Below are 18,874 nucleotides of genomic sequence, written 5' to 3' on the forward strand. Positions count from 1 at the left end.
ATAACAACCCTTTAAGGCAGGTCAGTGGCCCTGTGTTGCAACTGTACTGTTTATCTCCATTTTAAAAGTCACATGACCAGTAAATACATGAATTGATTCAACAAAATATTTATTGAATGCCTGCTATATGCCAGACACTGTGGTGGGCAGTGGGAATAAAGTGGTGTGAGGAAAAAAAAAAAAAAAACATTGCCCTTGTCCTTGTGGAGTTTACAGTCGAAGAGGAGACAGAGATTGAGCAAGTAATCACAAAACCAGTGTGGAATTATAGCTGTGCCCAGGGATGTCGTGAAGAGCAGCATGGTCCCTAATGGGCATATAATCAGGGGACCCAAGTGGTCTGGGTGGTTAGGTTCCCTGCAGAGGGATGTGAAGTTGAGGGCTGAGTGATGAATAGGAGTTATTAAGCAAAAAGGGGCAGTGAATAGCGTTCCAGGCAAGAAAAAGCACACGCAGATGCCCTGTGTCAACAGTAAATGGCCTGTCTGAGGAATGGGCGTGAGGGAGCAGGGCGCCTGTGAGATGTAGCCACCAAGGTTGCTGGGGACTCAACCCCAAGGCTTGGGACCAGGGCAAGGGTTTTGTTCCTTTTCCTGGAAGAAGCTTTGGGGTCTTAAGGAAAAGAGCAACATATCAGATTTGTGCTTTGAAGGGCTCTCTGGCTGCAGAGGGTGGGCCAGTGGGTGCTGGGGGCAGAGTGAGCACCAGGGCCCTAAAAGGAGGCTGTTGGAGTGCTCCAGATGGACACATGGCCAGGGCAACACAACTGACCTCAGATCTTGTTTTCTTTCAATGGGATCACACGGCCTTCCTGAAAAGTGATCGGGGACATTTCATTGTCACTAATGTAAATAGGAAACCTGGAGTATAGGGAAATTATTTTGTCAGAGCTATTTTATTCCTTGATGAGAACATCAGAGAAAATGAAAAATGTGTTCTGATTGTCACTCACCACACTAGCTAATACATAGGAAACAAAAAGTATAGATGTTATCGTTTAACTTAGTTTTTCTGTATCTAACCTACATTTATTGTGTCTTAATTTCTAAACTGTACAGGCACTTGATGCTATAGACAAGGCTCTGAAGCTGAAACCAAAGGACCCAAAAGTTGTATCTGAACTTTTTTTCACAAAAGGAAATCAACTAAGAGAGCAGAACCTTCTTGACAAAGCTTTTGAGGTATAAAGACTTAATAAAATTGTTATTAAATTCATGGATTAAAATTAATACTCCCTCAATCTTTAATGAAGCATATGCATTAAAAGCTAAGATCGTTGCCATGTTTTGTGGAGTGAATTTTCTGATTAATTGACATAATAAGTTTAATTTTTTATAATTGAGCCTCTGGTTTTTGGCTATTAGGAGTTCCACAATACCTCTGCATTATTTTCTGAATTATCACTTTGATCCTGATGTTAAAAGCATTCTGCATTTTGCCCTCAAACCAGCTTCCCTCTCTCTCTCTCTCCTCCCCTCGTTCGCTCTTTTTCTCTCTGTTTGCCTTCAGTAACCCTCTATTTCAGCTGGACTAGTGCCTGAAGAGCTTTGGTGTTCCACACATCCTGTAACATTGTGCCCACACCACCCCAGCCCCCTGCAGATTCCCACTCATCTACCAACACAGGCCTGTGTCCTCCCTCAGGAAGCCCTCCAGACCATCCTTTCTCCCAGTGACCTTGTTTCCTCTGAACTCCTAAAACAATACCTCTACCAGTCATTTGAAAGTGTCTTTTTTTTTTATACAGAAGGTTCTTATTAGTCATCAATTTTATACACATCAGTGTATACATGTCAATCCCAATCACCCAATTCATCACACCAGCACTCCCAGCCTCCCGCTGCTTTCCCCCCTTGGTGTCCATACGTTTGCTCTCTACGTTTGTGTCTCAATTTCTGCCCTACAAACCGGTTCATCTGTACCATTTTTCTAGGTTCCACATATATGCATTAATATAGGATATTTGTTTTTCTCTTTCTGCCTTACTTCACTCTGTATGACAGTCTCTAGATCCATCCACGTCTCAACAAATGACCCAATTTCATTCCTTTTTATGGCTGACTAATATTCCATTGTATATATGTACCACATCTTCTTTATCCATTTGAAAGTCGATGGGCATTTAGGTTGCTTCCATGACCTGGCTATTGTAAATAGTGCTGCAATGAATATTGGGGTGCATGTGTCTTTTTGAATTATGGTTTTCTCTGGGTATATGCCCACAGTGGGATTGCTGGATCATATGGTAATTCTATTTTTAGTTTTTTAAGGAACCTCCATACTGTTCTCCGTAGTAGCTGTATCAATTTACATTCCCACCAACAGTGCAAGAAGGTACCCTTTTCTCCACACCCTCTCCAGCATTTGTTGTTTGTAGATTTTCTGATGATGCCCATTCTAACTGGTGTGAGGTGATACCTCATTGTAGTTTTGATTTGCATTTCTCTAATAATTAGTGATGTAGAGCAGCTTTTCATATGCTTCTTGGCCATCTGTATGTCTTCTTTGGAGAAATGTCTATTTAGATCTTCTACCCATTTTTGGATTGGTTGTTTGTTTTTTAATATTGAGCTGCATGAACTGTTTATATATGTTGGAGATTAATCCTTTGTCTGTTCATTTGCTTGCAAATGTTTTCTCCCATTCTGAGGGTTGTCTTTTCGTCTTGTTTATGGTTTCTTTGCTGTGCCAAAGCTTTAAAGTTTCATTAGGTCCCATTTGTTTATTTTTCTTTTTATTTCCGTTACTCTAGGAGGTGGATCAAAAAAGATCTTGCTGTGATTTATGTCAAAGACTGTTCTTCCTATGTTTTCCTCTAAGAGTTGTAGAGTGTCCGGGCTTTTAGGTATCTCATCCATTTTGAGTTTATTTTTGTATATGGTGTTAAGGAGTGTTCTAATTTCATTCTTTTACATGTAGCTGTCCAGTTGTCCCAGCACCACTCATTGAAGAGACTGTCTTTTCTCCATTGTATATCCTTGCCTCCTCAGTCATAGATTAGTTGACCATAGGTGCGTGGGTTTACCTCTGGGCTTTCTGTCTTGTTCCATTGATCTATGTTTCTGTTTTTGTGCCAGTACCATATTATCTTCATTACTGTAGCTTTGTAGTATAGTCTGAAGTCACAAAGTCTGATTCCTCCAGCTGTTTTTTTTTTCCTCAAGACTGCTTTGGGATCTTTTGTGCCTCATTACAAATTTTAAGATTTTTTTGTCTAGTTCCATAAAAAATGCCATTGGTAATATGATTGAGATTGCATTGAATCTGTAGACTGCTTTGGGTACTAGAGTCATTTTCACAATACTGATTCTTCCAATCCAAGAACATGGTATATCTCTCCATCTGTTGGTATCATCTTTAATTTCTTTCATCAGTGTCTTATAGTTTTCTGCATACAGGTCTTTTGTCTCCCTAGGTAGGTTTATTCCTAGGTATTTTATTCTTTTTGTTGCAATGGTAAATGGGAGTGTTTCCTTAATTTCTCTTTCAGATTTTTCATCATTAGTGTATAGGAATGTAAGGGATTTCTGTGCATGAATTTTGTATCCTGCAACTTTACCAGATTCATTGATGAGCTCTAGTAGTTTTCTGGTGGCATCTTTAGGATTCTCTATGTATAGTATCATGTCATCTGCAAACAGTGACATTTTACTTCTTCTTTTCCAGTTTGTATTCCTTTTATTTCTTTTTCTTCTCTGATTGCTGTGGCTAGGACTTCCAAAATTATGCTGAATAATAGTGGTGAGAGTGGGAAACCTTGTCTTGTTCCTGATCTTAGAGGAAATGCTTTCCGTTTTTCACAATTGAGAATGATGTTTGCTGTGGGTTTGTCGTATATGGCCTTTATTATGTTGAGGTAGGTTCCCTCTATGCCCACTTTCTAGAAAGTATTTATCATAAATGGGTGTTGAATTTTGTCAAAAGCTTTTTCTGCATCTATTGAGATGGTCATATGGTTTTTATTCTTCAGTTTGTTAATATGGTGTATCACATTGATTAGTTTGCATATATTGAAGAATCCTTGCATCCCTGAGATAAATTCCACTTGATCATGGTATATGATCCTTTTAATGTGTTGTTGGCTTCTGTTTGCTAGTATTTTGTTGAGGATTTTCGTATCTCTGTTCATCAGTGATATTGGTCTGTAATTTTCCTTTTTTGTAGTATCTTTGTCTGGTTTTGGTATCAGGGTGACGGTGGCCTCATAGAATGAGTTTGGGAGTTTTCCTTCTTCTGCAGTTTTTTAGAAGAGATTGAGAAGGATGGGTGTTAACTCTTCTCTAAATGTTTGATAGAATTCACCTGTGAAGCCATCTGGTCCTGGACTTTTGTTTGTTGGAAGATTTTTAATCACAGTTTCAATTTCATTACTTGTGATTGTTCTGTTCATATTTCTATTTCTTCCTGTTTCAGTCTTGGAAGGTTATACATTTCTAAGAATTTGTCCATTTCTTCCAGATTGTCCATTTTATTGGCATAGAGTTGCTTTTAGCAGTCTCTTAGGATGCTTTGTATTTCTGCGGTGTCTGTTGTAACTTCTCCTTTTTCATTTCTAATTTTATTGATTTGAGTGCTCTCCCTCTTTTTCTTGATGAGTCTGGCTAATGCTTTATCAGTTTTGTTTATCTTCTCAAAGAACCAGCTTTTAGTTTTGATCTTTGCTATTGTTTTATTTGTTTCTATTTCATTTATTTCTTCTCTGATCTTTATGATTTCTTTCCTTCTGCTAACTTTGGGTTTTGTTTGTTCTTCTTTCTCTAGTTCCTTTAGGTGTAAGGTTAGATTGTTTATTTGAGATTTTTCTTGTTTCTTGAGGTAAGCTTGTATAGCTATAAGCTTCCCTCTTAGAACTGCTTTTGCTGAATCCCATAGGTTTTGGATTGTCGTGTTTTCATTGTCATTTGTCTCTAGGTATTTTTTGGTTTCCTCTTTGATTTCTTCAGTGATCTCTTGGTTATTTAGTAGCGTATTGTTTAGCCTCCATGTGTTTATGTTTTTTACATTTTTCTCCCTGTAATTCATTTCTAATCTCATAGCATTGTGGTCAGAAATGATGCTTGATATGATTTCAATTTTCTTGTATTTACTGAGGCTTGATTTGAGACCCAAGGTGTGATCTATCCTGGAGAATGTTCCATATGCACTTGAGAAGTGTAATCTGCTGTTTTGGGATGGAATGTCCTATAAGTATCAATTAAATCTATCTGGTCTATTGTGTCATTTAAAGCTTCTGTTTCCTTATTTATTTTCATTTTGGATGATCTGTCCATTGGTGTCAGTGAGGTGTTAAAGTCCCCCACTATTATTGTGTTACTGTTGATTTCCTCTTTTATAGCTGTTAGCAGTTGCCTTATGTATTGATGTGCTCCTATGTTGGGTGCATATATATTTATAATTGTTATATCTTCTTCTCAGATTGATCCCTCGATCATTATGTAGTGTCCTTCCTTGTCTCTTGTAACAGTGTTTATTTTAAAGTTTATTTTATCTGTTATGAGTATTGCTACTCCAGCTTTCTTTTGATTTCCATCTGCATGGAATATCTTTTTCCATCCCCTCACTTTCAGTCTGTATGTGTCCCTAGGTCTGAAGTGGGTCTCTTATAGACAGCATATATATGGGTCTTGTTTTTTGTTTGTTTGTTTTGGGTTTTTGCGGTACATGGGCCTTTCACTGCTGTGGCCTCTCCTGCTGCGGAGCACAGGCTCTGGACACACAGGCTCAGTGGCCATGGCTCACGGGCCCAGCCACTCCGCGGCATGTGGGATCCTCCTGGACTGGGGCACGAACCCACGTCCCCTGCATCGGCAGGCAGACTCTCAACCACTGTGCCACCAGGGAAGCCCCATGGGTCTTGTTATCCATTCAGCGAGCCTGTGTCTTTTGGTTGGAGCATTTAATCCATTCACGTTTAAGGTAATTATCGATATGTATGTTCCTATTACCATTTTCTTAATTATTATGGGTTTGTTTTTGTAGGTCCCTTTCTTCTCTTGTGTTTCCCACTTAGAGAAGTTCCTTTAGCATTTGTTGTAAAGCTGGTTTGGTGGTGCTGAATTCTCTTAGTTTTTGCTTGTCTGTAAAGCTTTTGATTTCTCCATCGAATCTGAATGAGATCCTGCCAGGTAGAGTAATATTGATTGTAGGTTCTTCCCTTTCATGACTTTAAATATATTGTGCCCCTCCCTTCTGGCTTGTAGAGTTTCTGCTGAGAAATCAGCTGTTAACCTTATGGGAGTTCCCTTGTTTGTTATTTGTCATTTTTCCCTTGCTGCTTTCAATAATTTTTCTTTGTCTTTAATTTTTGCCAATTTGATTACTATGTGTCTCGGCGTTTTTCTCCTTGGGTTTATCCTGTATGGGACTCTCTGCACTTCCTGGACTTTGGTGGCTATTTCCTTTCCCATGTTAGGGAAGTTTTCGACTATAATCTCTTCAAATATTTTCTCGGGTCCGTTCTCTCTCGCTTCTCCTTCTGGGACCCCTATAATGCGAATGTTGTTGTTTTCAATGTTGTCCCAGAGGTCTCTTAGGCTGTCTTCATTTCTTTTCATTCTTTTTTCTTTATTCTGTTCCGCAGCAGTGAATTCCACCATTCTGTCTTCCAGGTCACTTATCCGTTCTTCTGCCTCAGTTATTCTGCTATTGATTCCTTCTAGTGTATTTTTTTATTTCAGTTATTATATTGTTCATCTCTGTTTGTTTGTTCTTTAATTCTTCTAGTTCTTTGTTAAACATTTCTTGCATCTTCTCGATCTTTGCCTCCATTCTTTTTCCAAGGTCCTGGATCATCTTCACTATCATTATTCTGAATTCTTTTTCTGGAAGGTTGCCTATCATCACTTCATTTAGTTTTTTTCTGGGGTTTTATCTTGTTCCTTCATCTGGTACATAGCCCTCTGCCTTTTCATCTTGTCTGTCTTTCTGTGCATGTGGTTTTTGTTCCACAGGCTGCAGGATTGTAGTTCTTCGTGCTTCAGCTGAGCCTTTAGTTTTATTTAAGGTGACCACTCTTAAAATCATGACTCAGTGGTGAGCATGCCCTTTGATGCAAAACAACAGGCAAAATATTAAAAATATACCTCACAGCTCTGACATTTAATGGGATACATGTTATTCAGACCAAAAAAAAGTATTTGAGAAATAAGTAACTCTCTTCAAACATTTGAAGACCTTTTATAAGGCAGAAGAAAACGAAAGGCTTTCTAACGATTAAAATTATCCCCTGGTAAAATATATGTCCTTAAAGAGATACTGAACACCAGTCTCTGCAAGAATTTAAGCATGGGCTGAATAATCAGATCAGATTTTGTCAGAGATATAAGGTGTTTCAGAAACTACTCTAAGATTCTGTGATTATAAAAAAAATTTTCTTACAAACTCCATTTATAGTGAAAAAGGCCGAAGAGCACCATTTTCTTGCAGATCGAGGCCAGTGGGAAATGATGCACTGTAATAGAAATCACCTGGACTCCTGGCAGGCGCCTTCAGCCTTTTTAAGTCCAGAGGTTAGCTCTGCAAGGAAATTACACATTTCAGTTTCCTCCACTTTAGAATCATCAACTTAGAAAAATAATAGAAATAAAGGGGACATTTGTGAACTGGATGACTGGTCATTTTATTAAGCATTTTGATTTCCACATATGAAGAAAATGGTTTCCACAATCTGTAGTGTTAAAGATGGGTTCTCGTTTCCCAGCCTGAAGATATTTCTTATGTATTTAGAGCTATAAACTGGCCGTGGAATTAAATCCAGATCAAGCACAGGCCTGGATGAACATGGGTGGAATCCAGCACATCAAGGTAAGAAAATAATTCACTTCCATGTGAACCAGGTTTTCCCTTTGTATTTTCTCTTTCTTCTCTTTTAAAAGATTGAGAAACTATTGTTAATTTCCTCTTTGAATTAATTGAATACTGAAAACATGGGTGTTCAAAAATGTAATTAGACAGTTTTATGTTCACTTTGTATTATCTCGATATTGAATATCATGAATCCATTTAAAAAATAAATATATAAATTAGATTTCATGATTTTATCATAAAGAAAATCATATGTACTTAAATATCATCACAGAGCAGAGAAAATCTGCTATATGAAGTAAAATTCTGTTGGCGCTACGCTGATGTAGCTTATTTTCCTGTGGCTTAACTCATTGTCAAGATAAAGTATTACTATTTCCTATACTTAATGTATCTTTTATTCCCTAACCTACTGAAGAACAAGGCTGTTTGTTTGTTCTCAAAAGAAAAAGCTACCTTTGAGTGGATAATTGAAAATTACCCTTTGAGGACTATTGTCTATAATGAAATCAAAGATTCACTGGCATTCATTCATTCATCCAATTCATTTGACAAGCATTTATAGAGAATATCCTATGTGCCAGGTACTCTTCTAGGTACCAACAATACAGCAATTAACACATTAGACAAAAATTTCTATCGTCAGGCTTCCCCGGTGGCACAGTGGTTGAGAGTCCGCCTGCCGATGCAGGGGACACGGGTTCGTGCCCCGGTCTGGGAAGATCCCACATGCCGCGGAGCAGCTGGGCCCATGAGCCATGGCCACTGAGCCTGTGCGTCCGGAGCCTGTGCTCCATAATGGGAGAGGGCACAACAGTGAGAGGCCTGGGTATCGCCAAAAAAAAAAAAAAAGTGAAAAAAATTTCTATCGTCATGGAGCTAACGTTCTAGTTAGGGGGAAATAGGCAATAAGTAAATAAACACATACATACATACATACATACATACATACATACATAGAATATATCAGATGGTTATAAGTGCTATGGAGAATAAAAGAATGAAAGAAGATATGGAGTGCTGGGGGTAAGAACTGAAATTTTAAACTGAGGTGGTTAGGGAAGGCCTCAGTTAAAAAGTGATGTCTGAGTAGAGATCTGAAGGGAGCAAGCCACTTGGCAAAATAGGGAAAGTGCATGTGCAAAGGCCCTGAGGTGTGAGTGTGCCAGTGTATTTGAAGACTAGGGAGAAGGCAAGTGAGAGGAAATGATAGAAGCTGGGTCAGAGAGGTCACAGGGCCAGATGATGCAGGGCCTTGAAAGGAATTGTAAAGTCTTCAGCTTTCATGCCAAACAAGTTGGGGTCCTTGGAGGACTTTGAGCAGAGAAATGCCATGGTCTGACATGTTTTGAAAGGATCACTCTTGTTTAGCTAACTTATTTTCAGGCTTCTATCAGTCTTTACCCTGACAAAATAGCGAGATAGTGATTAGAATTTAAACAAAGGCTAAATAGGGTTTACGATTAAGTGGGAACTGCTCACTCTGAGAAACACAGTAAAACAAAAAGGTGATCCATGACTATACAGATGGGAGGGGATAATGGAATAGTTACTCTGCAACTATTAGCCTTGATCTAATAGAGGAACATTGATGGCGAATCCAGTCATGACATCTATCAGAGCCCAATAAACCAAGCTCTGATCTTAATGACATTCTAGGGTGTCCAGCAGTATCTAGTTGGGAAACATAGAATGAACTTACTTTTAAAAACAGTAACGTAATAATTTTAAATATTTAAATAATATATTAAATAGTTACACTTTCAGGTAATACACTTAATATGTTTTTAGATGGAGTGCACCTGCATTTAAAGAAATGGGTTCAATTGTTAATTAGATAAAGTACAATAAATGCACTCAAGAGTATTCATTAAGTCTGGAAATAAAGAGAAAATAGTACATTTATTGAACTCTTTCAGATTAACAAGTGAACCCATTGCTTTAAATTTAGAGGTGCTTCCCCTGCAAAGGTATCTGGAGATTGAAGAAGGATCTACTGAGTGTATTATTTCAAAATATAACAAACACACTGATTAAAAATTAGTTTATCTTTTTTCATCTTGTGGCCATAATGTATTAGGTTGAACAATATAAAATTGCCATGTTTGTAATTTTAAAATGTTTAATTTTAAATGTAAATTCATATGATGCAATCCAATACGAATGTATAGACCAGGCACATGACTTGGATGTAGTCATTTTGATGTCACCGTTAGGGTGCAGGATTATCATTATGACGCCTTCAAGAACAACCATTAACTTTCTGTGACCTTTGCATTGCCAGGAAGTGCATGCATCAAGCAGTGTTATCCCATTCCTGGGCCGCACTGAGCCTGAGCCTGGGTGAAGCTTAGGAAGGACTGAGGGCTGTGCAAGGCTGAGAGTTGGAATAAGGCTTTGCAAGGAGATGACACAAAGAGAGAGAAAAAGAGACTTGACTCTTGCTCATACTACTTGGAAATAAAAGATGATATTTTTCATGAAGTTTTATGTAAAATGAAATGGATGGACCAAAAATGTTACAACACATTCTTTTTTTTTTTTTTTGCGGTACGCGGGCCTCTCACTGTTGTGGCCTCTCCCGTTGCAGAGCACAGGCTCCGGACGCGCAGGCCCAGCGGCCATGGCTCACAAGCCCAGCCGCTCCGCGGCATGTGGGGTCTTCCCAGACCGGGGCACAAACCCGTGTCCCCTGCATTGGCAGGTGGACTCTCAACCACTGCGCCACCAGGGAAACCCCTACAATACATTCCTTATAATCAAAGAGTTGCATCACCTGGGCCATATCACAAAGTACTATTTTCAATCCTGCCTTATGACATTAATGCATTTTCTAGAATGGAACTGGCCAATAGAACTTTCTGAGATGACGGAAATGTTCTATGTCTGTACTGTCCAAGGTAGTAGCCACTAGCCCCACATGGCTAATGAGCACTTGAAATGTGCCACTGAGCAACTGAATTCTTAATTCATCATAATCAACTTACACTTAAATAGCCGCATATGACTAGTGGCTATCATAGTAACTAGCACATTTCTAGAAATTGGATAATTCAAATTCCCTATCTAGCATCTGGAAATCGAGGACATTGAATTAAGGACTATAACTTGTTTTAAAAATTAAGGCTTCCAGGGCTTCCCTGGTGGCGCAGTGTTGAGAATCCACCTGACAATGCAGGGGACACAGTTTCGATCCCTGGTCCGGGGAGATCACACATGCTGTGGAGCAACTAAGCCCGTGCACCACAACTACTGAGCCTGTGCTCTACAGCCCGTGAGCCACAACAACTGAAGCCCACGTGCCTAGAGCCTGTGCTCCACAACGAGAGAAGCCACTGCAGTGAGAAGTCCGCGCACCGCAACGAAGAGTAGCCCCCACTGGCCGCAACTAGAGAAAGCCCACGCGCAGCAAGGAAGACCCAACACAGCCAAAAATAGACAAATAAAATAAATAAATTTATTTTTTAAAAATTAAGGCTTCCAGGGCTTCCCTGGTGGCACAGTGGTTGAGAGTCCGCCTGCCGATGCAGGGGACAGGGGTTCGTGCCCCGGTCCAGGAGGATCCCACATGCCGCGGAGCGGCTGGGCCCGTGAGCCATGGCCGCTGAGCCTGCGCGTCCGGAGCCTGTGCTCTGCAACGGGAGAGGCCGCGACAGTGAGAGGCCCGCGTGCCGCAAAAAAAAAAAAATAAGGCTTCCAGTTGCATCAAGAAAAGAGCAACTTGAGGGAGAAAATAACTCTATGATAGATCTTTTTGTGAAAGGACAGAGAAAGCTGGTGATCAGAGGAGATGCCTGGCACCAGGCTAAGGCCTAACTTCAGAGAAACCTCTTGGGAAACTGATTTCAAAATCAACCGCAGTAGGAACACAGTTTTGAGAGCAATCTAAGAGCCACAGATGTTCAGTTATCGGCACCTATGTGCTAAGCTTAATAAACATCAGGAGACACTCTGAAGATAAATACTTGAATTGAAAACAATAGTAATGTCGCTAAATCCACGTTCTCATTTGTTCAGAATTCTGTTCAGCCTCTTATCAGAATCAGTGTTAATGATCAGAAATATTTTCATTTGTGCACATGCCAGCTCCTGGATTCCCAATGTGCAGTTATCTGTTCTGTCATTTTTACTCTCCTTTTCACCGGTATGACAAGTGAATACCATAAGAAATAGGCAGTGTTTACTCATTTACACGTAAATAGTCATTTAATAATAACAACAATGACAGCATCGGATTGAGTGCTCATTATATGTGAGGCAGGGTCTGAGGTCTTGACACGTGTTCATTCACTTGGGAGGTAGTTAAGCATTCAGCAAATATAGGTCGCTCTTGCTACATAGTACTTTCACTCCAAGAGGTACTACTTTAAATTGTGGTGGAAATTTAGAGAGTAACTAGTTTTCATCCACACGGAGCTGTAACTGAGAATAAAGCACAGCAGATGCTTGTTTTTTTGGAATGGAGAGATCTCTACCGATCTTGGTTCTGAGACTTAGCAGCACACAGATATGAAAGGGGGTTGACCATACGGAAGGAATACATTTAGTGGCAGAAAAGAGGCTGGAAAAAAGTTAGTAATTCTGACTAGTTTGTCAGGGACCTTCTGGGACCAGGCACGCATGGTTGCCAGTTAGGGAAGCATTGAACAAACCAGATGGGGGCCAACAGAGGGGTCTTTAGCAGGTCCAGAGTGACATACCTTCCCCCCCGCCTTTAGAGTTTCCAGCAGACATATTGTCACACACCTTGAGTATGGGATAAATTTGACTCCATATTATTTATTATCAGTTCTTTTTATTTTATAAAAACTTAGGTTTGCATTAAAGCCTGTATTAGGCAAAAGTTGCTTTTATGTTTTAAGGTGAAGATTAAAATACTTCCTACCACTAAATAGCTGTAGTGGACTCCTGAATTATTTACTTTTAATCATTACTCTTGAAATTTCAAAAACATCTCTCTCTCTCTCTTTCTCTCTTTCACACACACACACACACACACACACACACACACACACACACCCCTCTCCCCCAACCCAACCCTCTTTCTGTCCTCCTCCCTCTCAATATGAATTTCCAGTGCGTTGGCTCCACTTGATTACAAAGGAACAGTGCTAACCCTATGAGAATGCTATGAAATTATAGCTTCATACCCTGTATTAGTAGAATTGGAAATCTGTTTTGCTGCCATTTAACCTTATCCTTCACATTCTCCATCTGGTCTGGTACTTAAAACAAATGGATTCTCAAAGGCACCAACAGATAAGGATAAAATTACACATGCAGACAGGGTCTCCTTATGAGGATGTTAATGTTAAAGTGGACGAGAAGGTCTGTTTTTTATCTGATGGATCAGAATATAATTATTCTCTTTCTTTTTCTCAACAGGGAAACTACGTGTCTGCAAGAGCTTATTATGAGAGAGCCTTACAGCTGGTTCCAGACAGCAAACTGCTGCAGGAAAATCTTGCCAAATTGGATCGTCTAGAAAAAAGATTACAAGAAGTTCGAGAAAAGGATCAAATGTAGCAGCATTTGACCAAGTCTCCAAGGGACAGTACTGGTGCCTTTGGAAGAGGAAGAACTGACAGACGGAAGCCTTGCTTACACATCAGTTGGGGCACAACCGATGAAGTTTTCCTCTTACTCGAGTTCAGGGTGGCACATTTTGGGACACTTGCTGGTAACCCTGTGCTGGGGACTTGCATTTCCATGAAAGAAGACAAAGAGAGCAAAGCAAGGGCTGGAAGGGCCTGAAGGAAGGAAAACAGCAGCTACACATTTGACAGATGTTTGTTTGCTTTAATTCCAGATTTCCTTTCATATGTCTGTCTGATTTTCCAACCTGGAAATCTAATTCCATTTCTTAGTGTAGATATTTGTGTCTCAGAAACAGAGGCTTGAAATGCTATGAGTGCATGGCATCTCTTCTTTAGGAGAGGAGATATTTCAGAGAGGGTAAATCCTCTGGGATAAACCATTTGAGAAATTCTACCAAGAGGTAGCTCATTTAATCCTCCAGAACTAGAAATGAGTATCTAACAGTGTTTGTAAAAACCTTCTGGAATATATGGGGAAAGGGGCTATTGTAAGATAAAGATAAGTAAGGTTTGTCTAATATCCTTCTGAGGATAGTGCTAGAGCCCTATTGAGAAGTAAATTAAATTCCACTCTGATACAAGCTGTTTTCCCATTGCCTAATATGTCAAAAAGGAAGCTTCTGGAATTGTGTATGAGTATTCTTATTCCTAGGGAAAAATCAAGGGTCTTGCTACCCCTGACTCTTCATGGAAATGTTTTAAATTAATTTTATTACAAGTATTACTAGAGTAGTGGTTCTGCTCTAAGATTTCATAAGTGCTTTTAAAACTCGTAAATGTTTCTGCCTCCAAATATATTGTTATTTTGGTGGAGAAAAAAATAGTATATTCTACATGAGAAATATTAAAGATATTAATTGAGAGAAATGTTCTACTTTATTATCTTAACACTCAGACGTTCTGAGATTATTTTTTGAAAATATATTTAACCACTGAGGAATCTTTATGGTAGATTACAGAAATCTTCATAGACTCTAAATAGATGGACAGCTCTATTGATTTGTCTTCCTAGGCTTAATGAGAATTCTGTGCTTAGAACATGAATGATAGAACCTGCAGTTCCTGGTTCTGTATTTGTAATTTTGGAGATTTCATGGAGAATGCTCAAAAAATCTAGGAAAAAATGTCTAAATTCATAACTTTAAAATATATATTTATAGTTAAAAGATAGGGATGGCAAAGTTGAATTTACAATTTGTCTTTTAGTGTTATTTATTTCATAACTTATAAAATATTTAATATATACACACTTTTTTCCCTGTACATAGTGGTTTTAATAGCAGTTTTCACAACTGATCATTGTGATCACATCACTGATCAACTGATCAACTGATCACATCATCACAAACAAAAATTATAAATCTAAATTACAAGGTAGTTAAGTTTTAACAGCCCCTAAAAAAATTTGTCTTGACTCTTCACTTGCTAAAGCTAAAGAAATTAGGAATCAGCCTTCAGTGTTTGGGAGGTAATATATTTTGAAATTGAAGGAATTGGAATACTGATTCTCATTTGGTTTTCATCATAAACTTAAAAAAAAACAAAAACCCACTCTGGTCAGTGCTGTTCCTGGCTAAGCCAGGTGTCGTACACATATAGGAGCCTGAAGACACGCGTATGTCACACGCTCAGGCCAGAGCAAGAAGCCTCCTGCTTCTTTTCAACCCCAGTATCAGAGACCACTGCCTCTCTATGTTGTTATTATTATTTTTTTGTCAAGGTAAATCTAGATAAAAGGAGGAAAAACTTCTTTGGAAAGGGATGATGCCAGGAATATTTTAAATGCAAAGGATTACGGAATTTGAATTAGCAAATTCTGTTTGTGTGTATTCTGTTTGTGTATATCAATAATCCAATAATGTATATAGTACCACTCTGATCTTCTGTTTCTAATAGTCTTTTAATGTTATATATCATAAATGTATCCAAAATTTCATTTAAAATATTTTTATTCCCTCCCAAATTATACTTCTGTAGCCCTAAGGTCAAGAAATGTACTAAAGTATTTATTGTAAAATAACTACTCCATCCCCAAAATGAAAAACATGAAGCCCTAGCTAAAAACAATATCTAGGACTTTAATTACAACTTTTTAGTTTTAGTGTAAAAAAAACTCATACTTAGAAAGTTAATGGAAAAGATAGAGCCCCAAATTTTGAAAAGCAATTACGCCTTACTTGAAGGGCTGCTAAAGATAGGCGAGTACATTTGTTGGAATAATTGAAATGGCTATTACAGCCTAAAAGTTTCTGAGAGAAAATGGTCACTGGCCTTCAGGAGACTTTTCCTGCCTTCTTTTGGGTGCTTTTCTCTCTTCCTCTGTTCTCTGTCTCTCTATTTCTCTCTCCCCCTCTCTCTCCTGCCCTCTCTCCCTCGCCCCTTCTCTCTCTCCCCCTCCCTCTCTCTGTCTTTCTCACTCTGTCACTCTGTCTCGTTCTTTCTGCACTCACTGGCATCTCTTTGAACATTAAAAGTAAGCCTGTTTGTTGGACCAGATATTTCTGTCCTGAGTTAATACTTTCACTTATATGTGGCCAGTGAAATACTTTTCATAGTTGAGTGGTGCCTATAAGAAAATAAATCACATATTATTTTTCAGAGATATTAAGTGTATTTTATAACTATTTTTATTTGTTCTTATAACATGAAATAATATGTGGAATTCATCCTTATCAAAACGAAAGTGGAGTGCCCTGGCTACTCATGGAGATGAATCCAGGTTCCCTTAACAGAAGCATGCTTGGCTGTGAGTTGCTAGCCCCTTTCTGAGATGGAATTGCAAAGCCAGCTTTGTGGACATGCAGTCTCTGTAGACCCTCAGAGTCCTGCACTCAGAAGCACCTTGTGTTTGGTTGAATTCTCTGCTTGAAGTTCTCAGTAATTTTTGAATAATTCCATTTTGCACTGGGTCGTGGGTAGGAGGGAAGGTAGCTGAGAACAAGACAGGAGTTGCTTCAGTCTAGCTGAACACTTGACCTAATGAGCAGAGTTTCATTTGTGACTGTTACCCTGTGCAGCATTGGCTATTTTGTCTCAGCTACACTTAGAGTTCCTTGTGTACATATATTCCCCTCCTACTGCCAGTCTATCTAACCTGTCCTTCTGTCTGACCAGAACCAGTTCTCCTTGCCTTCAAATTCTCCAATAAGTGGCAGTCCTTTCACATGTCCTTCGACATGGAGCCACGAGAATGGCTTTACAAGTTTATGTTAACCTTAAGAATTATTCAGGATTTTAAAACTGATTCAGATGTTTTCAACCTGTTAACGGCATTCGTAAAACATGGTTCAGTGATGTAACGTAAGTGAACTAAACCAAAGATTTAAATACCTTGGAGGAAAAGAAATTTTATTTTAGGGAATCCTGAGATATATCTTTTAGGCCTGTTTATTTTGCAGCCCATCAAAAAACAAAGAGGATTATCAGCGCTTTGATTCCAGCTCCCCACAGTACTTCACAGCCCCCAGTGTACGAGTCTGACGTGCCTAACACATGGTACCTCGGTTTGGTGCAGGGTTTTGCAGTGGTTGTGCAACTGCGTTTCAACAGAACTGAGAAAATCCAAACCTTTCCATGCAGGGTTTTGTATCGCCTCTATTAAACATTCCAGGCCTCCCGGATTGAAGAGCCGGGTTCAGCTGATAGCTGAGCTCTCGCCCCTCACACACAGGTGCTTTGGCCCTGGTGGATTTGAGGATAACCTGCGTGCACACCTTTAGGAATCCCTGGACCCTGGCCACCCAGGTTATGATTCTAATGTGCAGTGAGGCCTTTGACCTTTATATTTACAGAATTCTTGGTTCTCAGATGGACAGGGATTGCCTTGCCATTTGCACGTACTGGACGAGGCACCCGGTATATAAAACTCATATTGTTTATGACTCATAGAAGGGCCCATGACATAGAGCCATGTTCTCTATGCCTCCCTCTTTCTTTAGGTTACGCATGTCAGCTTTCGTTAATTATTTCTTAATTGTACTCATTAGAATCAGTTTTTAAAAAAAAAACAACAAAAAAACTTTTTCTCTGATTTGTGACGGATTTGCACTTTAGATCAATAAATCCAGAGGGTATTAGTAATAACACTCAAAGCAAATGTAGTTATAGGTGTTCTGTTTATTTTAATTTTTTTCCTGGTTTCTGAATCACATTTACTTTGACTAAACTGTATGTTGGTATCTCCCAATAATAGCAAAACTTAACTATCTAAATGGCATCTTTTGGCATTTTAGAAGTAAATACCTGTCAAATCCTGTATTTAGGCTGTCATTGAATAGGATGAAAACTTACAATGCCAAAAACTATGGAGAAATATAACTGTTTATGATTATGATTATTCTTGAAGTTTTCAATGTGAAAAATATGTTGAACAGTTCTTCCAAAAATAGCACTTCCTTATTTTTTTTTGGTAGTCATATAACTTAAAGAGAAGAAATAAAATAACTTCAATCAAAGCTATGGTTTACTGTCAGTAAAATAAAATGTCACAACAGAATCAATATCTATCAATTGGCTCATATAAAAATGTTCCATTTTTATCACCAAGGTTCCTTTCCATGAAAACCTTTAGGGCATATAACTTGTAAAATTAGCACCCATCATAATATGCAGTCATTATCAGTTTGTAAGTTTAGATCAGCATTTACCACAAACTGAAAAGAGATGTCTATGTCCAGAAATCCGGGAGTTTTTTCCCATTCTCAGTGGGGCACGTGGTGCATATTTGTATCACTTTAGACTTTGCCAATGTGCATAATGTCCTTCTGGGGTTGTGTTGCTGGTCCATAGGAGGGGTGACCCAGTCCAAGAACCAGGAGATCTGGAGTCTAGTCCTGCTCTGCCACCGAGGTGCCGCCTCACCTGGCACAAGTTACCAAGTGTCTCAGTCATGTTTATTGTCCGTTAAAGGAGTGGTTACTCCTATGGACCTATCCAGCTCTGTGAGTCCCCTGAATCCAAATGCAAAGCCCTCTGCCTCTGAAGAGATAACTGATAAGTGTTGCCCTTCGTTTTAGAAATTCTTAATCATTGCAGCAAAACACATACACAAACAACCCTAAAAGTGACTGAACTGCCCAAGTACTTTACTATGGCCGAGGTAACTACTCTTATTTTGCAGTCTGTACGTATAAAAATTAGCGATTTTTTTACGTTTCTAAGGAAAAGAGATTTTAAAAAATTTCCTCCAAAGGAACTGAAATATCTGTATTTTAGCCCCATGGCTTGCTTTTACAATGTGGAAATCATTTGACTTGCTGTGACTCACCCATCCCTCCTTTTGTCAGAGGAAAATACTTACATCATGTTCTTGATCAGTTGTATATAAATGTACATTTTTGTTACTTTTGCTGTGCCAGTTAGAAATATATCTCCCATAAAGTATTTCTCCCATTTAAGTCTGATTATGTACACTTTGCCTAGATCTTTCCAAAATAAAATTTATGTAAATGTCTATTTTATATAAAATATGATGA

The 18,874-nt window shown here is 38.8% G+C and overlaps 1 protein-coding gene across 8 annotated transcripts in view; it reads left to right on the forward strand.

The window, feature by feature from the left end:
• TMTC1 (transmembrane O-mannosyltransferase targeting cadherins 1) overlaps positions 1 to 18,874 on the forward strand; it is a 263,389-nt gene extending 244,515 nt beyond the window's left edge. For all 8 annotated transcript variants that reach the window (XM_019935766.3, XM_073788882.1, XM_073788881.1 and 5 more), the window contains 3 exons: positions 1,059 to 1,181; positions 7,726 to 7,803; positions 13,189 to 18,874. In XM_019935766.3, the coding sequence (XP_019791325.1) occupies positions 1,059 to 1,181; positions 7,726 to 7,803; positions 13,189 to 13,329 (342 nt within the window). In that variant the 3' untranslated portion in view covers positions 13,330 to 18,874. The remainder of the gene's footprint in view (positions 1 to 1,058; positions 1,182 to 7,725; positions 7,804 to 13,188) is intronic.

This window comes from Tursiops truncatus, chromosome 11, assembly GCF_011762595.2.
Source record: "Tursiops truncatus isolate mTurTru1 chromosome 11, mTurTru1.mat.Y, whole genome shotgun sequence".
In the NCBI taxonomy this organism is placed as follows: domain Eukaryota; kingdom Metazoa; phylum Chordata; class Mammalia; order Artiodactyla; family Delphinidae; genus Tursiops; species Tursiops truncatus.